This window comes from Aspergillus clavatus, genomic scaffold (assembly GCF_000002715.2).
Source record: "Aspergillus clavatus NRRL 1 1099423829795 genomic scaffold, whole genome shotgun sequence".
NCBI lineage: Eukaryota > Fungi > Ascomycota > Eurotiomycetes > Eurotiales > Aspergillaceae > Aspergillus > Aspergillus clavatus.
In genome coordinates, this window is record NW_001517104.1 from 2,269,887 (window position 1) to 2,292,951 (window position 23,065).

The 23,065-nt window shown below is 50.0% G+C and overlaps 10 protein-coding genes across 10 annotated transcripts, besides 6 other annotated features; 6 read left to right on the plus strand and 4 right to left on the minus strand.

The window, feature by feature from the left end:
- Nucleotides 1-421: 421 nt before the first annotated feature.
- Nucleotides 422-2,527, minus strand: vac8 (protein anchor VAC8; the record flags this gene model as incomplete). The annotated part of the gene is made up of 6 exons (XM_001274632.1): nt 422-753; nt 818-1,567; nt 1,626-1,871; nt 1,923-2,036; nt 2,096-2,216; nt 2,354-2,527. 6 exons carry the CDS (start codon nt 2,525-2,527, stop codon nt 422-424), a joined length of 1,737 nt encoding a protein of 578 aa, XP_001274633.1.
- A 1,750-nt stretch (nt 2,528-4,277) lies between these two features.
- Nucleotides 4,278-4,523, minus strand: ACLA_016540 (uncharacterized protein; the record flags this gene model as incomplete). Its single annotated transcript, XM_001274633.1, has 1 exon — nt 4,278-4,523. The coding sequence occupies one exon, from the start codon at nt 4,521-4,523 to the stop codon at nt 4,278-4,280; it is 246 nt and encodes an 81-aa protein (XP_001274634.1).
- Nucleotides 4,524-6,593: 2,070 nt separating this feature from the next.
- Nucleotides 6,594-6,620: a microsatellite.
- Nucleotides 6,621-7,045: 425 nt separating this feature from the next.
- Nucleotides 7,046-8,953, plus strand: ACLA_016550 (FHA domain protein; the record flags this gene model as incomplete). Its single annotated transcript, XM_001274634.1, has 3 exons — nt 7,046-8,079; nt 8,138-8,234; nt 8,297-8,953. 3 exons carry the CDS (start codon nt 7,046-7,048, stop codon nt 8,951-8,953), a joined length of 1,788 nt encoding a protein of 595 aa, XP_001274635.1.
- A 1,320-nt stretch (nt 8,954-10,273) lies between these two features.
- On the plus strand, nt 10,274-11,704 carry ACLA_016560 (bestrophin family protein; the record flags this gene model as incomplete). Its single annotated transcript, XM_001274635.1, has 4 exons — nt 10,274-10,398; nt 10,518-10,659; nt 10,724-11,265; nt 11,332-11,704. The coding sequence occupies 4 exons, from the start codon at nt 10,274-10,276 to the stop codon at nt 11,702-11,704; spliced, it is 1,182 nt and encodes a 393-aa protein (XP_001274636.1).
- Nucleotides 10,463-10,502: a microsatellite.
- Nucleotides 10,463-10,503: a microsatellite.
- Nucleotides 11,705-12,172: 468 nt separating the features above from the next.
- Nucleotides 12,173-13,876, plus strand: ACLA_016570 (FAD-binding dehydrogenase; the record flags this gene model as incomplete). Its single annotated transcript, XM_001274636.1, has 1 exon — nt 12,173-13,876. The coding sequence occupies one exon, from the start codon at nt 12,173-12,175 to the stop codon at nt 13,874-13,876; it is 1,704 nt and encodes a 567-aa protein (XP_001274637.1).
- Nucleotides 13,877-14,533: 657 nt separating this feature from the next.
- Nucleotides 14,534-14,568: a microsatellite.
- Nucleotides 14,534-14,572: a microsatellite.
- A 28-nt stretch (nt 14,573-14,600) lies between these two features.
- ACLA_016580 (uncharacterized protein) lies at nt 14,601-15,266 on the plus strand (the record flags this gene model as incomplete). Its single annotated transcript, XM_001274637.1, has 1 exon — nt 14,601-15,266. The coding sequence occupies one exon, from the start codon at nt 14,601-14,603 to the stop codon at nt 15,264-15,266; it is 666 nt and encodes a 221-aa protein (XP_001274638.1).
- Nucleotides 15,039-15,063: a microsatellite.
- Nucleotides 15,267-15,395: 129 nt separating the features above from the next.
- ACLA_016590 (uncharacterized protein) lies at nt 15,396-16,798 on the minus strand (the record flags this gene model as incomplete). The annotated part of the gene is made up of 5 exons (XM_001274638.1): nt 15,396-15,612; nt 15,665-15,819; nt 16,084-16,206; nt 16,257-16,391; nt 16,652-16,798. 5 exons carry the CDS (start codon nt 16,796-16,798, stop codon nt 15,396-15,398), a joined length of 777 nt encoding a protein of 258 aa, XP_001274639.1.
- Nucleotides 16,799-17,074: 276 nt separating this feature from the next.
- On the plus strand, nt 17,075-19,915 carry vp16 (tethering complex subunit VPS16; the record flags this gene model as incomplete). The annotated part of the gene is made up of 7 exons (XM_001274639.1): nt 17,075-17,219; nt 17,275-17,381; nt 17,467-17,595; nt 17,647-18,140; nt 18,190-18,284; nt 18,339-19,609; nt 19,667-19,915. 7 exons carry the CDS (start codon nt 17,075-17,077, stop codon nt 19,913-19,915), a joined length of 2,490 nt encoding a protein of 829 aa, XP_001274640.1.
- A 52-nt stretch (nt 19,916-19,967) lies between these two features.
- ACLA_016610 (Alb1 domain-containing protein) lies at nt 19,968-20,599 on the minus strand (the record flags this gene model as incomplete). Its single annotated transcript, XM_001274640.1, has 3 exons — nt 19,968-20,171; nt 20,229-20,518; nt 20,584-20,599. 3 exons carry the CDS (start codon nt 20,597-20,599, stop codon nt 19,968-19,970), a joined length of 510 nt encoding a protein of 169 aa, XP_001274641.1.
- A 284-nt stretch (nt 20,600-20,883) lies between these two features.
- ACLA_016620 (ubiquitin-specific protease UBP1) lies at nt 20,884-22,857 on the plus strand (the record flags this gene model as incomplete). Its single annotated transcript, XM_001274641.1, has 1 exon — nt 20,884-22,857. The coding sequence occupies one exon, from the start codon at nt 20,884-20,886 to the stop codon at nt 22,855-22,857; it is 1,974 nt and encodes a 657-aa protein (XP_001274642.1).
- Nucleotides 22,858-23,065: the final 208 nt, after the last annotated feature.

Here is a 23,065-nt window from a genome sequence, read left to right on the forward strand (position 1 = left end):
TTATTAGGATTATTATTGGGAGAGTGATGGCGATGAATTACATTTCCCATAACTATAGGTATACTATTGATATAGATATTCAGTCCTCAAATCTGCCTCACTCTCAATACAGTATTCATGTGCACAATAAACAGGATGAAATAAGCGTGACAGTCCAGAAAGAGAACTATGAACGAACAGACAATTATGGATGAGAATCCTAGTAAAACTCATGGCACACCAAATGCTCGCTGACGGAGAGAGAATCAAAGCGTACAGAAAAGACACCGAATGAATGCCCGCTTAACACCCTGTGATAAGTAAATTCCGATGTGTTGAGGATGGGAAACAAGAAAGGTTCGACATATGGACGAGAAGGAGCGAGAAGGATATAGAGTGGAAAAAAAAAGATTCATGGCACAGGACATTCAAATACATCGCCTCAGCCTTCTACAAGTGTTTGCTTAGGGCCATTGCCCAGTAGCCCGAGGCATCGCCGTGCCAGCGCAATGACCTCGGCCTCACCATCTTCCCCGTCTTCTTCATCAGATTCGACGTTCTTGTCTGAGATTGTTTTGACCATTTGCACGATGTCTTCAGATTGGGAAATGTAGCCGATAAGCCGCTTATCCTCGGATTCTAGGAGCTGGAGAAGCGTCCATATAGCGATGTGCTGGAAGGTAGGGTCGCCGCTTGCGAGGAACTTCTTGAGATAGCCGTGGATGCCTCCGTTGGGGTCAGCCCAATCACGGACAAAGATCGAATAATCCCCGACTAATGAGAGTATTAGTATTTTTAAAGAAGAAAAGCTCGCGTAGGGTATCCGGTATGTACTCACCCTTCGACGAGAGATTACCCAAGGCAGCAGCGCTGTTGCCTTGCACTTCAATGCTTTCTGAATTCGTCAGAGGAATTAGAACGTCAAAAACACCGAGGTTGAGAAGATGCGGTTTCAGTTCATCGCTGAGAGCCAGCACAGCAATTGCGGCAGTCATTTCGGATTGAACGCTCAAGGGCACCCGCAGGACCAGATCCTTGCATTTCTGCACAGCACCGGCCTGAAGCACGAGTTCCTTGTTACGATCCGAACTTGCAGCAAGATTCCGAAGTGTCGATATGGCGTGACATTGGATCTCTTCGTTGTCGGTCGAGCCCAAGAGATCCACCAATGGCTTCAGGAAGCCCGCGTCGATGATGGGAGATTCGTTGAGAGGGTGAATGGAGATATTACGGATGCAGGCCACGGCAGAGAGGATCAGCGGAAGGTACGAGGACTGCAGCAAGCGTAGCAATGGTGGGAGACCCTTTGCACGGACAATCTCCAGTTGATATTTCTCATCGGAGGCCAGATTCCTAAGTGCAAGGGCTGCTTGGCATTGGACCTTTGGTGTGGAGGAGTCCATCAGGTGAACGAGGGATTGGACTAAGCGGGATTCTGTCTGAGCGAGCCTTTTGCGATTCGACGCATCGACGGCTATATTGCTGAGTGCGGTTGTGCAGTAGTATTGTACATCGACGTCGGAGGAGGAGAGCAATTGAACGAGGACGGGGATGGCGCCGGCGTTAACCAGTTGTTGTCGGTTGTCATCTATAAAAGCATGGTCAGCAAGGCGCACCATGGGCGAGTCAGATGCAGGCCAGCCTACCCGAATGCGTCATGTTCAAAAGCGCTCCAGTGGCATTGCGTTGTACACGCATGTCCTTGGATCTAGCGAGACGAATTAATGGGCCCAGTGCGCCCGATCGGGCAATCTTGGCTTTGTTTTCCTCATGCGTTGCTAGGTTGGTGATACATCCGACAGCATTGCACTGAACCTCGACGTTGGGCGACATCATCTGGCGGATGAGAGGAGCCAGCCCTCCCAGAGCGACAATAAGCACCTTGTTTTCCGCTACAAGTTATCAGCATCAACCAACTGTGGGCAGAGCATCGAGCAACGGACCATCCACGGCGAGATTTCCCAGCGCTGCGCTAGCGGCTCTCTGGACTTCGATATCCGAGCTCTGAAGTAGGAAGAGTATAGGCTCGAGGGTATCTCGGTCGACTTCGCGTACATCTGCGACAGGCATACCAACGTTAACCATCATTCCCGCTTCTCGCAAATCTGTGACGTACCTCGCTCAGTTATCTCCGCAAATGTCAAGCTAGCACTTCGTTGCAGGTCTACGTTATCGGAGTAAACCAAAGTGCTCAAAGCGCGAAGAGGTTCGCCAGAGAAGAAATCGGTTTCAGCCCGCTATGGAAGAGTCATGTTAGCGATACGTCGCGAAAGAGGGACACAGGAGTGATGGGATTAGGTAGAGGCAGCCAGCACAACAAGTACATGGCTTTTCAAGGAGTAAAGGATAGACAGAAGACAGCTGCGATACATACATTTTCTAGGTAGCCAAGCAGATCAGACACAGCTTCCCGCTCATTGTCGGCCAGGGTTGTCTCGTAGATGCCATCTCGCGAGCGACCTCCGATGGGACCGAGACAAGCCGTGATATGACACCAGCGGTCGACTGCCGAAAGACAGGACAGACAGGCATTCGCAATCCCACTCATACCTGCGATGACAGGAGGCCCGCAGGACCAAGTGACGGCCCCGCAAGCGTCAACTCAAAGCAAAGGTAGGTGTGAAAGGGACAGCAGTCGGTCCAGGAGAGAAGGTGGTTTCCTTTATTATTTTCCCCCTCCTTGTTATTGTTGTTGTTCTGCGGTCCTAGGCGACAGATCCTGTGGGGAAGAATGCGATCCGAGGATGACGACTAGACGAGGGAAGAAATGCAGAAAAGAAGTTCAAGTCGATTGGCGATGGAACATGGGAGGCTCTGCATATAGCAGCACTGAGGGAGCTAGGGACTAAGGTAGGCGCGGGAGCACAGCAACGTCGTGTGATAGGACGGAAGGACAGGGTGAGGTAATCGGCTTCCCGTATGATTTCGATGTATGTATGCTCCTGATCTTGCTTGTTCTCTAGTGATGAAACAAAAAGGAAGTTTTTCTTGGAACTTCTGGAATGTGAGAACAATGGGATTCAACGAGAGGAGAGGGAGAGTGATGGAGGATGGCAGAGGAATGGTGGTTGGAGCTGAACAGTGTCGACTCCGTACCTAGCTGGTCTGCTGCTCTGTTTAGGTGGGTTAGCGTGGACTTCCAGGGAGTGCAGGTAGTTATCTCGATGTCACTGAGGGAGAAGGAAGCTCCTTGACTACGAATGGCAGAAGGTCCATCTACATGACCCTTTATGGCTTTGGTCATCAAGTCTCTAACCCCCAGATCCTTGTATAATTATTTCATCTCAAGAACCTCCGGATTGTGAGGATGGAACATGATCTGGGAACAGATCCCATCGTTCCCTTGTGTCTGTTGTTTATCTCCAGTCATTTCCCTTATCCGCGCCAGCCATCCTGTTTATCTGCGCCATGAAATCAACACTACTAAAACAGACTAGAGCATTTGAAGCTAGGAGATGGCTTCAGCTTTTTGCTGGTATCGATTAGATATATTGATATCTATATCTATCGGACAATCGGATAAAGAACGACGACGATTTAAACAATCACGGGAGAAGAAATCCAGGCATACTTGGTTTATGCCTTGATCGCATAAGGTGGTTTCATCCTCCTAAGAGCCAATTGTGTTACTATTCCCAAGACCGCCGAAACAGCATCGCAGGACTCCAAAGGCGAACCAAATCTCAACGTCTCATCTCTCGCATTGAGAGACATGAAGACGACTCACTGAGGCCACGAAAACCCAATTTCTCTTATCCCATCTCTTGCCTTTGAAATGTTGACTTCCCCAAATTACCTTCAGGGAAGCTTACTGACGAATGACGTGAATGATCACCAGACAAGTGACTGATGATCAACATAATCAGGATGTTTCCGAGTGGATGGTGGGGGAGACCCTTTCCTAACACCAAGTAAATCAACCTGGCTTGGTCATCTTAGAGATACTTTACATGACATTGCAGCTCTAGCCTCAGTTTCAATACCCTGCCAAATTGCCAGCATAGATTTTCCTAAAGCAAGTGGGAGGAGGGGCATCTCGCGTTTGTTTCATCGGGATTTGAATCGCCCAAAATAGAAACACATCCTAGACGCAGACATGATAAAGTCGCAGTGATAAGCTGTCTAGTCCTCGGACAACAGCTGCTCCGAGAGATGATACGTTCGAGGCAAAATTTCCTATCATGGTCAAGACCTAGCAATTTATGGGCTTTACATGGCAGGAATGGATATCCACCACCAAGTCAAAGGCAGAAGTCAAGCAGGCTCTGCTGGCTGCCTGCAGGAAGTCATTTCGGCAGTTAAAGCAATCCAACCACAATGTCACCGTACAATTGCGCCGTGATCTTTATATCGACTTCAGCCACCAAGTCCAGATGAATGGTGACCTTCAGGTTGGAGTCCTTGATTCTTCTTGTTCTTTCCACTTGGGTCTTGTTTGGCGATCTTGGTGTGGCCGTCGTTCTCCGAAAGTTGTTGATCTTTGGTCTCGTCGCTGGAGTTTCCAATGGCACAGTGGAATCAGCATAGTGCTTCCCGACTGACATGACTATTTTGCCTTCACGCACAAGAGAGGGAATCGCAACACTTACTCTGCAGCCATTTTCTGAGGGAGATCTCACTCCTTGCACCTGGGTGAGCGAGAGAAGGTTCGCAACTTCGTGAGAAATGGAGGTATAGTAAGTCTCACGGAGGATGACAAGCACAATCGAGAGGACCATGACCTGAAGCGCGAAGAAAACAAGCGCCAGCAGGTGGAAGATCGGAAACAGCCCGCCAATCTGCTCATGACAACAGATTTCCAGGAAGGCTCAACGAAGGAACGGTTGGAGCTCAAGGATGCCAAGGTCTACGCGCATCCAGACGGGAAAGTACAATTGTTACACCGGCGATATCACTAACCGCTCCTTAGTTGTACATAACGCAGCGGCCCAGCAATGAGATGGTTTGGTTCAAGGGGGGGGGTTCTACCGTCTTCCATCCTTCGGGCAAGGAAATACGTCCGGCTTCGTCTGTATTGGGGCTGAGCAACCACCCACATTGCGATGGGTATTCTGCGATGCGGCAACCTCAGAAATGCGGTATGGGAACCGGATAAAGAGCGAAGATCATCTATGCGGGCCGTACGATATGACGGATGATGAACGAGGCTATATCACCTTGGTAGGGAGCCACTGGCTGGCTGTTCAACTGCCAGACAGCGACGACGATCTCGCATGGCAGCTCTATTGTGAACGCATAGATACGAAGCTAAGCTACCGGCTAACGCAAAGGCCGTTGAAATCCACTTGCAACGAGTTCCGGTGGTATGATATGCAGTAGTTTTTCCTATCAAGACAGAACGTGCTACGGGAATACCCCCGAAAGTTACACTGTGTGATGCATATAAAGACCCAGAGACGGGCCAAGACCTAGTTGATGATGTATGCATATATAATCATAAACGCTTCTGAAGTTGGTTTCCCTTTCACCTGAAGTATCTCAAGTCAGCACGCCCCGAGGTATAGTGCCTTCTCGGGTCTTATGTCACTCAATTTTTGGAGGGACAATCCTCCTACCAGCTTATCATCGCCTCCGACAGCCAATATCCTTGGCCCCGCAGCATGTATGTAGAGAGTAGAGACCTAATCCTAGTGCTTAACGTCTCTAGTCTCTACAAATATTAATAGTGCCCAATCCATAGCCACCGATTCGCCACAGTGGCCACGTGAGAACAGTGCCAAAGACAGTCACATCACATGAGGTTTCCTCAAAGGCTCAAAAAGGCTCAAAGCCCCTTGAAATTCTCCATGACGGACGTGTCGGAGCCAATAACATAGCCCAGAGACCAACAGTGTGCTTTGTCTCCTAGGTTGCCCCGCAAGCTAGACACTGCACTAAAAACCCCCCGAAACTGGGGAGGAAGCTTTTGTGTTGAGGCTAGTTCGATGGCTACAGGCTAGGGACGGCAAGGCGGCACGCCGGTAAGGCCTTGGTGGTCCACTGGTCCGCTGTCTGCTGGGGGACAGAAAATAACTATCTACGGAGTACAGTAGTTCAGTAGTAGTTACGACTGGGAACCAAACAACTAAGATAGCTGGAGCAAGCCACAGGAATTTAATATGTTCTGGATAGATATGTTGGAGGAGGAGGAGGAGAGGGATGTTGTCTCCCCTTTGCAGATGGCTGAGGCCATTGTTTACACACATCACAGATCGATCTGACTGCAAAGAATGTTGTCTTCAAAGACAAGGTGGAATTCCCCCCCAAACAACGTTAGTCAGTCTTGTTTATCCCATCATCCCATCATCCCATGGTTCACGATGGAGGATTACTCGCTTCCAAGCCAGTACTTTAATTGAACGTTGTTAAGGCCAGCGACGATATACCATGCGCTACTCTACTGCTGCATGATAGCACAGTCACACTGGTAACTGGTTACTCCTTTTTGCTAAGAAAGTATTTTCTTCTCCTTGAACTACTACTATTATTACTACTATCTAGTATCTACTAGTCTATAATCAACATACCATTCCCTTTTGACGTTGCCCCACTGAAGCAGATCTTACCATCTGATGGTCCTCGCGACACTCGCATGGTTGGCCACCATTTTCCTCGGCGCAAAACGCTCGACTTGCTTTTTTTTTTTTTTTTTTTTCTCTTTTGTATTCTCCTTTTCCCTCATAAACAACCATCGCTGTTGAGATCTTGAACTCTCCTCCCTCTCGTCCCTTGGGTACCTTTTCTCGGAACTCTTCTGTTGAGACTCTCACTCCGAACTGCCTTGCGCTGGACGTAATCGTTGACTATCTTTCATATTCACCCCGACCGAACCATCACATATGCCCAGGATTCCCTAGTCCGAACTGTTTGTTGCTGATCTCAGGCAAGCATCGGAGTTCAGATTGCGGTCATAGGATTTATACTCGATTGGCCTTGATACCGATCTCGCCGTCATATTCGTTATACATATATAAATACATATTTATATATATTGTTTTTTTGTTTTTTTTTTATTTTTATATTGCTTCCCTCCGCCGCGAACCTTCACTTTGCGAACTGCCCAAGTTTGTGGTGTTCCACTTTCTTAATGTCTGCCTCAACTGTTTCCGCCTCCACCGCCAACTTTCCATCCGATTCTCGCTCAGGGCCCCGCCGACGATTGAGCCAACTCCGTGCCTACACCCAGAATCATTTTTCTCCTCACGCATCTTCGTCGACCTCGTCCGCTCCTACCCAGCGCTCTTCTCGTCGACATACTTTTAGTAGTCGTGTGCCCTGGTTTTCGCCATCCCCAACTTCGCCGACAAGTCCTGAGCCTTCGTCTCTCCCTTCAGAAGGGACCTCCAACCCAGCTCCATGCCCCAACACCGAGCAATCCACCCTAGCTCGCTATAGCTCTGCTATCTTCCCCCAATATCGCGTCGCCGACATTGATTTGAGCTCCCGCGATCGTTCCTCCGATTCTTTCCGCTCGACCCCTTCGAACGACTCTGGTGACCAGGTATCTGAGACGATGGCGCGGCCAGGCGCTTCTACAGCAACGTCAGACGCGCGAAATGACACGCAGCCAACCAGCCCAGCGGGATCCATGAATCCTACGAGCGGGATTCCTGATGGTTCCGATCCGACCGCGACTGGCAGTTCGTCGTCCCTTCAGCCGAAGGGGAAGGCCACCATCCGCTTTTTCCCCCACCAGGAGACCAGCCAGAGTTCCAAGCCGTCCCTGAACTTCATCCCCGTCTCACGCACGCTGCCATCTGATAGCAGTGTGATTCGTGTGGGCCGATACTCGGAACGCGATGGCCTCCATGTGCCCAACCCGACCGAACCGTCAGATGCCCCTGTGGGGTTCAAGTCGAAAGTTGTGAGTCGCAAACACTGCGAGTTCCTATACATCAATGGGCAATGGCATATCAAGGACGTGGGGAGCTCCTCAGGGACGTTCCTGAATCACATGCGATTGAGTCAGCCGAACATGGTGTCGCGGCTGTATACCATCAAGGATGGGGATATTGTGCAGCTTGGAATCGATTTCAGAGGTGGCGAGGAGACGATCTTTCGTTGCGTGCGGATACGGATTGAGTGCAATCGGTCCTGGCAGCAGCAGCCCAACGAATTTAAGTATGGATCCTCTGCGATTGAAATCTCTATAGGTTGTGTAACTGACCTTTCTGTTCAGCAAAAATACAGCCAGTCTTATCAAGAACCTCGGCAAAGGCGACACCGCAGACTATTCCGGTTGTCGTGAATGTTCGATTTGCCTTGGCTCCGTTTTGGTGAGTATTCATTCGTCTTAAGGAGATGTTTTTCGGACGCGCAAATTTCTGACTTGACACAGCGACCGTATCAGTGCCTATTTATGGCAGCTTGTGCGCACGTTTGGCATTACAAATGCATCAGCCGCCTGATCCATACCCCTGAATACCCGATGTTTCAATGTCCCAATTGCCGCGCCTACACGGATCTGAGCGCCGAGGTTGACGATACCAACGACTATGACACTACCGAAAGGAAAGAAAGTGCACCAGAGCCCGAATCCCAACAGACACCAGCGGCAGAATCGTCATCTGGCTCGCAACCGGGTCGGTTGGAAGCGGATCGCGCCGTGGGTGATTTGTCGGATAGCGTGGTGGGAGGAGATCATCAGCAAGCCGATACGCCAACGGAGGAGGGCCTTACCAACAACATCGAAAGCATGCGGATTCAAGATGATGGTTCGTCGACTTCAGAACCAGATGTTGCGCAGTCTCCAAATTCGGTATCCGCTTCCCTCGAACGCGCTGTGACGAATGTGACTTCTGCGCCTCAGATGGATCTTTCTGATGGGGTACCTGGCCTCCAATCTCTGACACAAGCTACCAATCCCCTTCCGATTCGCCAAGCACAGCTACGTTCAGACACGCCATTTCGCTCCGAATCGTCCGATGATAACCCTTTGACGCCGAGAAACGACTCGGGACCCTTGGCTTTTGATGGACGAGCCGGCATGTCGTGAATCAGGCGTGTCGCGGGCCTGCCGTACGAGTTCAAAGGCCACGCGTGTGCATATGGCTTTAGGATGCATATGCACATGCACATTTGAGTTTCGACTTCATCATTTTCGGAAATCCCGCAGTTGACCAGGTTAGATGCATCTGATTGGATACCACCACCACTGCACCAACTCCCTCGGTCGTGCTTCCTCTCGTCTGTCAAGTTCTGCATGAGTTTTGGGTTGCCACTCGTCCTAATGTCCTGCTCGTCCTATTTTTACATTGCTTCCATCCACCTCTGCAAGACACATTCACCCCACCTACATTATACCCCATCATGCACCATCACTTGCTTGCTTTGCGCCTAGCATTCTGCCCTCTGACTTCGGCCATCGATTCGCTACTGAATTTTCTTTTCGTCTGCTGTATGGATTTGGCATTGGGCATTCAACGCTCTGCCCGTAGAACGGGCTTCCGTCAAGGACCATCGCTTTTACCCCCATCTCCAGACACCGGAACCCCATCTCGTTCGTGGAACTATCTCGTTTCCGAGCTGAATCAGTGGACGCCATCCGCATTCATCCCCAACTACTGTCGTTTAGCGTTGCGCATACACATACACATACACACCCCCTTACGAGTAGGATGAGTTTCGTTAATCTTTGAGCTTAATGCAATGGCCCCTGGTCATATTACCGTCTATATGTTCCGAGTAGAGTTGTCCCAGCGCATGTCACTACTTTCGACGTCACCGTGCTTGAGATCGTCGAATCAGCCCTTACCAGAAGGTCAGACCACTGCTGTCACTCTGCAGATACCCCGCCCTCGCCAGTTGGCGCTTGGATCGGATCGCCGCGACCACAACTCTACGGAGTTGGAATCCGAATTACTGGTAGAACTAGACAACTTTTATAAAACACTCTTGAGGATTGAGAGAGGTATACTCTGTAGATAATCCATGGATACATAAACACGCTCCGCTCCATGTAGACTGCGTCTGTGGCCGTGTCTGTTTATCTTAAATCCCAGCTACCTAGCCATTATTATTTAAACTCCAGACTTGTGCCAGATCGAACATCACCTGATTTCTCTTCTCGTCTTGTCTCGTCTCCATCACATATCGAGAACCTTGACCGCTAGACTAGAATCACTAGATTATTAGATTAGAATCCGACTCCGCGCCCCTCATCGAACCATTCCGTTTCTATCGACCCTTTGTTTTGTTTTGGTTTTTTTTGTCTGTCTTTGTGTTTTGTACTCGATTCTGTTTAGTCTACTGAAGACGGAGCGAAGCAACGCAACCGAGACTGGAAATTGATTGACTGGTTTACCCCGGCTGAACAATGAGGGTTACGACTAGCGAGCCTTCCTCGCCGACTGGGACATTTGGGTTCTGTCGTGAAGGAGGCCATCATCATCGGACAGGAACGCATCCGCATTCGCTGTCGTCGAGGAGGAAGCCGCGGCGGTATGTTTCCCCCCCCTCTTCGTCTCTGTTTTTCCTTTTGATTTCTTTTGGGATGTTGGAGGGAATTGATTGATTGATTGATTGATTAATTGATTGTTTGATTGACTTGGGGTATCTAGATGGCCGCTGGTGTTCCGGTTCATCAAGGGTGCGATCCATGGTGCGATTCTCGTTCCTGTGTCTCTGCATGCGTTGTTTACGGCGCTTGTCGTCTACCTGGATGAGTGTGTTTTCGACACCGTCGGTTTGCCGAACTCCATTGTAGGTGATTGCGTTCTTGTTGACTCGAGTATGCTCTGCGGAACCAGAATTCTGACGACATCAGATTCCATCTCTGTCTATCGTTGTGGGTTTGATGCTCGTCTTCCGGAATCAGACTTCTTACAATCGATTCTGGGATGGCCGCAACGGCATGAATACGATCAACACCTGTGTCCGGAATCTCGTTCGTACAATCGCCACAAACGCCTACAACAATAGCGGGCCGCCCACGGCCGCTGAGAAGCAGGACATCGAGCGGACGATCCGCATTCTCATGGCCATCCCCTTCGCCGTCAAGAATCATCTGCGGGCCGAATGGGGCGCGGCATGGGCTCTGGGAAGCGATGTAAATGAAAACGGTACCGCTGGGTACGATCCGGACTACGCGAGTCTTCTTCCCGCGGGCCTGGAGGGTCATGAGGATGATGGGCTGGGCCTGCCTTTCCAGCTGACCTTCTTCGTCGATGGCTTCATCAAAAGAGGCGTGGAGCGGGGCTGGTTCAATGCCCCCGGCGCAAGCCAAATGCAAGGACAGCTGAATACTCTGACCGATGCGTATGGGAAAATGGAAACCATCAAGCTGACACCCATACCTGTCGCGCATTTGTGAGTGACCCCATACCTGCCTCAAACGTTTTGACCTACGCGACTCAGTACTCACAACTTCCCTAGGATCCACCAAAAACAAGTCCTCGCGCTGTACGGCTGTGTCCTCCCCTTCGCCATGGTCGACGATATGGGATGGTGGACTATTCCAATAGTCAGTTTGGTGATCTTCACCCTGTACGGTATTGAAGGAATCGGCTCGCAGCTGGAAGACCCCTTTGGGTACGATCGGAACGACATCAAGATGGATGCCATCGTCGGGGATGCCAAGATTGAAATCGGTGCTGTTCTTTCGGAATGGCGCAAACTCATGGCTTCGGTCGATTCGAGCTCTCAAGCTGGCGAGAGAAACGGTGAGGCTGACAATCAGCCCCAGCCTAAAGCGGACTTTGTTCCTCCTGATATGTTTCTGAAAAGTGTACCAGGACCTTCGAGGTGATGACTTGTGCCCACCGCGATTGCCATGTGATGTATATTTTTTTTGTGTACTTCGATGACTCGTTACGGGTTTGTATGGTTTGGATGGCATGAATTCGGGAACCTGCAGCTTCTCCATGTATGAATGATAGACGACTCTACGTACGTGCCATCATCCCTGCACAGTGCAACTAGTACAACTACACAGTTTGTCGACATTGTGAGATGATGCCTCAGATTAAGACCATTGTCTCCTGACAGGAAAAGAAGAAGTGAGCAGCGATAAATATCAGAAGGTATGCCCAAGCGTGGTGTTAAGTCGTTCCTACCTCCCAGGATCTCTCTTGCTGTAGCGCGGATGCAATGTCAATTTGTATGTATACCTCGGTAGGATTATCCTGGCCACATGCGATCGTTTATGATATACACCTGATAGACCAAGTTATCTATTTAGACCGCTTTCATCAATCGTTCATCGATACCAAGCAAAATGGCATCAAGTGAAGAACCCGTCATCATAGTCGGCGCAGGACTAGCAGGACTAGTGGCTGCGTACGAGCTCTCCCAGCGCAACATCCACACCATCATCGTCGACCAAGAAAATGCGGCCAACCTCGGCGGGCAGGCATTCTGGTCTCTCGGCGGCATCTTCTGCGTGGACTCGAGCAACCAGCGCCGACTGGGGATACGGGATAGCCGCGAGCTCGCCATGCAGGATTGGTTCAACAGCGCCGGGTTCGACCGCGAAACAGACCTGTGGCCGAGGAAATGGGCGGAAGCGTTTGTCAACTTCGCGACCGACGACCTGGAATCGTATCTGAATGCGCTGGGGGTGAGATTCACCAGTGTAGGCTGGGCGGAACGCGGTAGTGGGATGGCTGGTGGGCATGGCAACTCAGTTCCACGGTTTCATATCACCTGGGGGACGGGACCGGCTATCGTCGAGGCTTTCGCGGGTCCCGTGAGAGAAGCTGAGAAGAAGGGCTTGGTGGATTTTAGGTTCCGCCATCGGGTCAATGAGATCGTCGTTGATCCTGATACGGGGGCTGCGCTGGGTGTACGGGGCCAGGTTTTGGAGCCGACGAATGCTGAGCGAGGCGTCTCCTCGTCCCGAGTTGGAATCTATGATTTCGAGCTTCTGGGACCGGCTGTGCTCATCTCGTCCGGTGGCATTGGAGGGAATCTGGGTCTGGTGAAGAAGTACTGGCCCGTGGATCGACTGGGTCCCAAGGTGCCGCGGTCTTTTGTCCTCGGTGTACCTGCTCATGTTGATGGGCGTATGATTGAGATATCCCAGAAAGTCGGTGCGAATGTGATCAACAGTGATCGGATGTGGCACTATACAGAAGGGCTGACGAACTGGGATCCTATCTGGCCACAGCATGGAATTCGAGTCATTCCTGGGCCATCATCCCTTTGGCTTGATGCAACAGGCAGGCGATTGCCGCCATTTCTGTATCCAGGGTGTGATACGTTGGCCACCCTGCGGCATATATGCTCGACGGGCTATGATTATACCTGGTTTGTCCTGAACAAGACCATTATTGCTCGTGAATTTGCGCTGTCTGGATCAGAGCAGAACCCCGATATCACCAACAAGAGTATTCTTCTACTACTGCAACGGCTCTTTGGCTCGAATGGCACAGGTCCGGTGCAAGCCTTCATGAAAAATGGAGAAGACTTCATTGTAGAACCGGCTCTTGAAGAATTGCTGGAAAGAATGGGTCAGTTGGGACAGAAGCATGGAGGGCCTCTCCTGGACAAGGATCAAGTCCAAAGAGAGATTAAGCTCCGTGACTCCCAAACAGATAACGAATACACCAAGGACGCACAACTGATGCTCATCCGCAATGCCCGAAACTTCTGGCCTGACAAATACACCAGGGTTGTCAAACCTCACAAGCTTCTAGACCCACGCCATGGACCCTTGATTGCAGTCAGAATGAATCTCCTCACCAGAAAGACTTTAGGTGGTTTGGAAACTGACTTGAGTGCCAATGTCCTCCGTTCGGATGGCACCCGTTTCACCAACCTTTATGCGGCAGGGGAGGTTGTAGGTTTTGGAGGTGGAGGCGTGCACGGGTATAATTCCCTTGAAGGCACATTCCTTGGGGGCTGCATTTTCTTAGGGAGAACTGCGGGTATTGCCATTGCTGAAGGATTAGCTGGGTTGCTCGTCCAGATCGAATCGTGAGTCTTGTTGTTCACATGAAACCCAAGTTTGTGTATCTGTTCGGCCGGCTGTGATTCGGCGACTGGGGTCTTGCATTGGTCACTCATTCACTCATGGTTGATTTGCGAATTTTGTTATTTTTTATCTTAGCAGCTGGCTCATTTGACCGTCTTGGACATGTGTCCGTGTCTGGGGCACTGTATGGCTTGTTAAATGGGGCTTCATATCTTAGGTTCTGGCACTTCAAATCAATTCGTATCAAGAAATCTGGATATGATGACCACGGGAATCCAGAGATATGTACAATGATCTATCTCCCGATAGCAAGGATGTCTGCTTGTCTACCCCGTATTCCGTCCGCAGATCAGCCCGGCTTCCGAGCAAAATGGCTGCACTAAATCGATTATTGGATTCAGATCGTCAGAGGTTTGCTCTTTCGGGCAATGACAAGCCCGCAGAAAGCAAACCGAACACTTGATCATGATTGACGAGTCTGCTAAGGATGCAGAATGCAGGACGCGAAGATGTGATTGATCTATTCCTCTCCCCGATGCCCCGTATGTGATGCTGGTAAGTGATAACTCATCCCGGTCTATCTATATATAGTCGTCGACACCCCGGATAGCCCTCCATCTCAATGCCCATCAATTCCCGCAAAAGAAAGAAAAGGAAAACAAAAGAGAGAGAGAGAGAGAGAGAGAGAGAGAGAGAGAGGGACAAAACCCTCCCCCAAGACCGCCAAACAATGCAGTGGTCCTCGATCCTTCTCCTCCTCCTGACATACGCCTATACCTTCCTCCCCTTCAGCGCCGCACTCTCCCTCTCCGCCCCCGACTTCAACTGCCAGAATCTCGACCGGCTCAGCAGAACAGCCCAGCGTATCAGCCCCCTCCTGGAGAAACTCATCCAGCTACATGGCGAGCATACCTCGGCGCCGAGCGCGCCTTTCGCTCCGGAGGCGAGTAATGGAAGCGTTGCGCAGGCGCAGGAGCGGTCTGTCCCCGCTTTGATTCGGAGGAGGGACGCTGCGGTGGATGAAAAGATCGCGTCGGTGCAGACCATGCTGCGGCCCCTGTTGGAGAAGATTGCGGTCAAGAAGGCTGGGTGTGTGGAGGGGATTATGCCGCGGTCTTTTGAGAGTATTCGTCGGCGGGTTGGGAATGAGACGGGTGTTGAAGAAGAAAGTGACAGTGACAGTGACAGTGACAGCGATAGCGATAGCGATAGCGATGATGAAGGGGAGGACGATGATGGGGTTTGTGAACTGAATGATGTTTTGGAGAAGCTGGTTGACACGTTGGAATGTCTGGTGTCGTTTGGTGCGGGTTTGCTGGCGCCGGTGGTGAATTTGGTGCTTGTTGTGTTGAATTCGCTGGCTGGGCTGCTTGCTTCGTTGCTTGACAAGGAGTAGATGTATGGCTTGATGCGTGTTTATGTGTATGATATTGTTTAGTTTGGTTGGAGTATAATTGCGAGCTTGGGTTCCGGAGACAGTGCTGTACATATGCCTGGATGATCTTGCTCTGGATAACTGCCACCTTCATAGCGGGGCCTCCAGCGTCAAAACACCGTCTAATATTGTGTCTGGACTGACATGGGCGAGAGCCTGAGCCACAGCCTTCATGTCACTGCCGTATTGCAAGCTTCGATCATCTTCAGGCTTCGCGATGATTATTCGATGGCGAAAGACCTTCCTTGCAGAGACGGCCACGATGGAAGGCGTCAGATAATCGATTCCATGTAACGTTGTAAGGAACCTGTCATCCATGAGTGAGTCGGCCGCTCAGACTAGGTTTCTATAAGACGTACTTTGCAAGCTTGCTAAACTGCATATTCGACCGCGCAGTTATGCCCCCAGCAACTGCACGGTTTAGTCGCAGGAACACGACGATGTCTTGCTGGTAACGGACAATATCCGCCCCTACGGAGACAGAGTTGCTCGCTTGCTGTATCTGGCCCAGCATCTATGCCCTCCCAGTCAGTAGATAATCAATGTAAAATGTTGAACCATAGCATACGTGTTGGTCAACGGTGATCTCCTGTTTGCTCGGCACAGCTTCCGACTTGCGAATGACAGATGATACAGACACCTGTCCGTCAGAAAGCCAATCGGTATTGTCTTCAAGGTAGACATAGCCATCGGTCGCTTCATGCATATGCGAGAGTATAAGGTGGTCATTCTAGGTCGTTAGCGTATCCAGACAGCATTGACTTGGACCAGAACATACGAGATGGTAGTTTAGGCTTGGGTGAAGCTGTTCCGAGACACGCACCGTAAGCGGCACAAAAAGAAAGCCGGATGGAGCTTCGATAGTCCCATGCTGCGTATCCAGTCTCTTTGAGCGCATCAACTGTTGAATGTCTTAGTAGAGGCAGATTATGCTGATCAAGCGCATCCCACCTCCAAAGCTTGAAGCTGTATGTCGTCGTCGACGAGATTGAAATTCTTTGCAACGACGATATCGACTACTTTCTTATCTCGCGAAGTTTTCCATGAGATAGGCGATTTTGCACGGTCTAACGGTTCAGCGGTGATCTGAAAGTGCCTTGTTAGTCCTGAGCTGAGGTCAATAAGATAGAGGATTCCCGTACGGACTCAGCACCCTTTCGTGTGCGCGAATGGGCAGCAGATTTCAACCCATCGGTTGCGAAGATCCCATAATAGAAATCCTCAAAAGAGGTATCGTACGAACAGTCAAGAATCCTACACGAGCGACCAAATGTGTTGGAGCATATCTAGCTACAATGTCAGCAATGAGCGAGAAAGGCGATGTCACGATGTATTCAAAAAATTACCAGGGTCAGTTCTTTGGCAACGTCATGAATGCAGTCTTCTGTGGTTTCGATGAGGCAATGCTCGTTGGCAGCAAGAGAGAGTAGAAGCGCTATCTCAAGATCGGATAACTCAAGGACTAGGCTTCGAAAATCTTTTCTATCGCCCATGGTGGCTAGCAGTGGAAGTCATGGTTGTTGATGATGGTAACTTGTAACAGAATGGAAGTAGTTTTGGGAGATTTGAATGGGACCTAAAGACACTCAGCGTAATGGTATGTATTGGTACCAGCTAATCCCGTCGAGGCTAGCGCGGGTCGGGTCTCCATGTCTCCATGTGAGCTTCATGACCAGACGACAAAACGCAGCCAAACAGACCGAGCTCATTGCTCTGTTGAACTGATACCTTTGCCTTCATTGCATCCCTACTTGGACTGATTCTCATCAATGGCGCCCCCAAACCCGCTAGCAAACTGGGAGAGATTAGGGGACAGCTTCTACAGAAAGGTCACTGTTTATGACGCTATCTTTGATGAGGACGTCGACTTGGACAACTACATCGTTGCCGGTGCACCATATGGAGGAGCTATTGGTATGTCCAAGAAATTAGAAACGGATTCCTTAAATGATGCTAAGCGTGATGATAGCTCTGCATCGGGATGAAAGCAAGCCATACAGGTTTCGAGATGCTCATACTGCCAGATCAAGCATTGACATCTATTCATGCTCCGGGAAGCCGATAAACCGCATTAATGTAAGTCCGCCATTGTATATGTGAATAGCTTGAAGTGCAAGAGGCACCATTTTGAATGGCGAAAGTACTTACGCGGACCCCGTAGTGGGAGCATGGAACGATTCGAGGACTTGGCTGGTCCGACAAGGAAGAACTGCTGGTCATCACAGAAGATGGAACAGTTCGCCGATATTTCGGATTGTATGGCGACTTTACTTCATTTTCACTAGGAAACGTAAGTCCAACTCTTCGTACAGCAGTGTACCGATGCCAATATTCAGATCAGGGAGCCGAAGAATACGGCGTAAGAGCGTGCAAGTTTTGGACTTACGGTTTTGTCGCCTTGCTTGCAAACAATCAACTGATCGCTGTCTCGAATTATGATGAGCCACGCCCCAAATTGCTAGCCCGCTGTCCGGAAGGAGAGGTTTCCTCTTGGTCCTTGATACCGCCACCGTACACTCTATCCCGCTCAGTAGAGGTGCTCTTAGCGGTCGACAAGACAATCTACCTGATTGATGCGACTGATGCAGAGGATAAAGTGCTTCAGAATGGGCCCTTCAAACATGCAAGTGTGTCCCCTACTGGTCGGTTTGTGGCACTCTACACTGCCGAGGGTAAGGTTTGGGTGGTCAGCAGTGATTTTCAGAGCAAGTACAGTGAATACGATCCACAGTCTCGAGTCACTCCTCGAACAGTTGAATGGTGCGGTGACGATGCTGTTGTCATCGCATGGGAGGATGAGATACACCTCATCGGGCCCAATGGAGCTGCTGTCAAGTGAGAAATCCCACATATCGTCCCTCGCCAATATGGCTGACAGATTCAGATATTATTATGACGGCACTGTACATGTGGTGCCTGAGTTCGATGGAGTACGGCTCGTCACCAACGATACATGCGAGTTTTTGCACAAAGTAGCAGGCAAGAATATCTGTCCATGGGACATCTATGGCAAGGCTAACCTGGTCGACATAGACGTCACGGAGGCCATTTTTCGGCTTGGATCTACGTCTCCAGCTTCAGTACTCCTAGATTCAGTGGACCTACTGGAGAAGAAATCTCCCAGAGCCGATGAGAACATTCAACGGATTAAGTCGACTTTACCGGAAGCAGTCGACACCTGCGTCAAGGCCGCTGGTCATGAGTTAGACGTCTATTGGCAGAAAAGACTTCTGAAGGCTGCTTCCTATGGAAAATCGGTCTTGGACTTGTACAACAGCGATGAATTTGTGGAAATGACCGAGAAACTTCGCGTTCTCAAAGCAGTTAGGGACTACCAAGTCGGATTTCCCATTTCTTACGACCAATATATGCGATTGACTCCAGAAAAGCTGATAGAGCGTCTGGTCAACAGACGTGAATATCTGCTGTCGATCAAAATATCCGAATACCTCCAGATTCCAGCTGACAAAATCTATGTCCACTGGGCCAGCCAAAAAGTCAAGGTCTCTACAGTCGACGACGAAGCTGTGTGTAAGCTCATTGTGCAAAAGCTTGAGGGCAAGCCGGGAATTTCGTTCGAGCAGATTGCGCAAGCCGCATACGATGAAGGACGGGCTCACTTGGCCACGCAGCTTCTGAATCATGAACCACGCGGTGGCAAGCAGGTCCCCTTGCTGCTAAACATGGAAGAAGACGAACTTGCTCTGGATAAAGCCATCGAAAGTGGTGATGATGATCTTGTAAATTTTGTACTGCTGCATCTGAAGAGCAAGCTTCCTCTCGCCAGCTTCTTCAGGATGACCAACACCCGGCCTATGGCTTCGGCACTAGTGGAAGCGAATGCCCGTGGAGAAGACACCGAGCTGCTGAAAGATCTGTTCTACCAGGACGATCGCCCTATAGACGGCTCCAATATTCTTTTATCCGAGGCATTGCACGAGCCGGAACTGCCACGAAAGACGGAGAAGCTCCAACTTGCATCTCGTTTGTTGTCCGACTCGAAAGATGCAACTGTGGTTCTCCAACAAAAGTTGATCTCTGAGGCATCCCAGTTGCTCAAAACCCAGGAAGCTCTGGACAAAGAGATTGCAGAACGCTCCGAGTACCTCGGTCTCAGCCTAAATGAGACCGTCTACAGACTAATCAAATCAGGCTATGGCAAAAGAGCACATAGGATACAAAGCGATTTCCGGATACCGGAGAAGACGTATTGGTGGTTGAGACTAAGAGCCTTGGTCGCCAAGAGAGACTGGGGCGAATTGGAAGAGATAGGCAAGAACAAAAAATCCCCAATTGGGTGGGAGGTGAGTAACTGCTCCCTGGTATCTGTGCGAAGTGCACATGCTCACATTTGAATATAGCCTTTCTATAATGAAGTCCTGGGTGCTGGAAATACCAAGCTTGCTTCACTGTTTGTTCCTAAATGCACCAATCTGCCCGCCGAAGAGAGAATTGAGATGTGGGTGAAATGTGGAATGATCGTAAAGGCCGGAGAAGAAGCTCAAAGAGCAAAAGATGTCAATACCCTTGAACTTCTTCGGGCAAAAGCGTCGGGACCAGCCGCTGCTGAAATCGAGCGCATGATCAATCAGCTAAGACCACGGAAATAGCCGATCCTGGGCGCGTCCATGAGCTCCTTTGCATTTCTTTCATTTTATCTTCTCACGTAATGTCATCGTCAATGTCGATATCTGCATGCTCCTGTGGTACAGGATTCTGCGCAACCTTTGCTGGTTTCGACCCGGATTTTTTGACCTTAGGCGCAGCAGAGTTATCGGCCATGGTATTGTCATCCTCATCCTCATCCTCTTGAAGCGCCTGGAACATTGAACCCGCCGTATTGCGATTCAAAGCTTCCCAGTCAGCCTGCATTATGATTAGTAAATTCACTCTCATGACCATGAAGGAAAACCTCGTTCATACCCGGCGCGATTTAACGGTCTTAGCCCGCGAAACACTCTTGGCCACCTTCTTCTCCATCTGATCAAACACAACTTCTGCTCTCTCCATGCCCTTTTGTTGCCTCAGGCGTTGCGCTCTTGTCAAGGGCTTGTTCTTTTGTTTTTTAGATACACCAGTATTCACACGGTCGTTCAGGATGGACTCTCGCGGTATCACTGTATCTTCAGCCCGCGGCAGTGAAGTCAACGACTTGTCGAGGTCGAGACTCGGGGATGCAGCCCGTCTCGCGGCTCGAGAGTGAATCGACTTGGCTATTGAAAGGTTGACATCAGTGTGGGGACTAGGGAAATTCCCCAATAACTCTCGAGTTACTTACGTCTTGCTTTGGCCATTTTTCTAAATATCAGATGAGGTGACTGGGAAAAGAGGAAAAAAATAAAACCCAGGCTGAATTGTTGATGTGGGTGGAGGAGAGGCCGCTTATCGATAAAGAAAAGTTCCGGGTGCCAACAGCCACCACGGCCGTAGTCCGCGGCTTCTTTGCAAAGACTGACGCGAACTGGCGTAAGGTGATTTTTGTCCTCATAACGATGCGTCAATTTTTTCCATCTCACATTTTCATCTGATGCCTTCAAAGTACCTCTATGCCGTCTCCTTTCTTGCTCCATAGTCAGCCATGAACGCTCGCAGAGGGGGATATGACATCCTCACTCAGAGTCCCTTCTACGACCACCGAAATAGCCAGCATGAGACATTACTTGAGCGGTTGCAGAACAGTACTCTTATAACCTACGGACTTGCGACTGTCTTAGTGATCTATTTCATTCTGAACTATACGGGCGTCGCCCCGTCGTCCATTCCACAGGCTTTGTGGAACCTTGTCGTCCATCTCACACCCTCTCGAATCGTGGTTGTCCTAGACTCGAAAACGACAAATCCCGACTCGACAGATCAGAATCTACACTCGATGAGCTTCCAGGCGAAAAGCGAAGCAATGCAACGAATTCTCGGGCTCAATCACTCCTCTTTCGCCGCATTTCTTCCACGTTCGAATACCTTCTCGGGATTTGGGACAGCGTTGTTGGGTAACAAGGATAGCCTGCCCCCTGGGCTCGGGAACTGGGACAATTCATGCTATCAAAACAGCATCATTCAAGGCTTAGCGTCTCTAGACTCGCTTGAGGAGTTTCTGGGGCGCAACATTCAAGACCTTGGAGAGAAAGGACCCCTCTCGACGCACGCGGCGCTCAAAACCATTATCGAGCGGCTGAATAGCGCAGATAATCATAGTCAGCGCTTATGGACCCCGGCGGATCTGAAATCGATGAGCAGCTGGCAGCAGCAGGATGCGCAGGAGTATTTTGCGAAGGTGGTGGGACAAATTGACCAGGAGGTGCAGCAGGCTACCAAGCGCCAGACCAACAACTTGGGCTTGAAAATGGCTGGGCCGGGGGAGCATATTGTCGGATCTGGAGCGTTGTCCAGAACTTTGGATGATGTACAGGATTCATTGTCTCGCCGAAATCATCCTCCTCGCAATCCTCTGGAGGGACTCCTTGCGCAAAGGGTGGGTTGCATGAAGTGCGGATGGACCGAAGGTCTTTCACTCATACCGTTCAATTGCTTAACCCTACCGCTCGGAGTGAAATATGAATATGATTTGCGGGATTGTCTTGACCAGTACATGCATCTAGAGCCTATTGAAGGCGTCGAGTGTGCAAAGTGCACTTTACTACGGGCCAAGGACCAGCTTGGAAACCTTCTTAAACAGATTGAAGACGACGCAAAGCTGCAAAGCGGTACAGAATCCCCGAACATGTCGAACGCCCTTCAGACATCGGCTCAAGAGCGATTGCGCGCTGTGGAGGAGGCCCTCGAGGAAGACGATTTCGCGGAAAAGACCCTGACGAAGAAATGCCATATTCCCACCAAAAGTCGTGTCACGTCGATAAAGTCAAGACAGGCGGTGATCGCAAGGACACCAAATTGTCTTGTGATACATATCAACCGGAGTGTATTTGACGAAAATACTGGGATGCTCAGGAAGAATCATGCAGCCGTCCGGTTTCCGAATGTCCTTGATCTAAATGAATGGTGTCTAGGCAAAAAGTCCTCCGCTTGTGATCAGAAGGACACTGAGCAATGGGATACTGACCCTCGCGAGTCTATGCTCCCTGAAGCTGGCTCGACTGCTAGTGTATCTGGGCGACTTTTCCAACTGCAAGCGGTGGTTACCCATTACGGCCGCCATGAGAACGGACACTACATCTGCTACAGAAAGTATTCATCGAAGACTTTCCCAACTCACGTCCCAGATACTGTTGTGGAGGCGGATGGCGAGAAAGAAAAATCCGAGCGCTGGTTCCGACTAAGCGATGACGACGTACAGATGGTCAGTGAGGCCAGTGTGATGTCGCAGGGCGGTGTGTTCATGCTGTTCTACGAAATGATTGATCGGTTACCCTCCGAACATACTGAAATGGAACATTTATATGCTGCCGAAGGTGAAGAGACAGAGTCCATCTCCAGTTTTGTTGCATCGGAAGATATGTCCACCACATCTACGATCACAGAGGGTTCCTGCGACACATCCCCGGCGACAAGTGTATCCGCTTCAGCAAGGGCTGAGACCCCTTTCGAAAAGGTTTAGCTCTGTTTGGTCTGTCAGGCGAATCTACTACCCTGGCCTCCTCTACCCTCGTCCATTTTCTCCATAACTTCGGACGTTCTGCCACCAAAACCAACATTTGGATTTTGTATAGTACCTCACGAAGATACCCTTATTGTATGTTTTCGGCGTTTATGGAAATATTCGAATGGCTTGTTGATCATACTATTGGACGAAAAGTCTAGTCTTC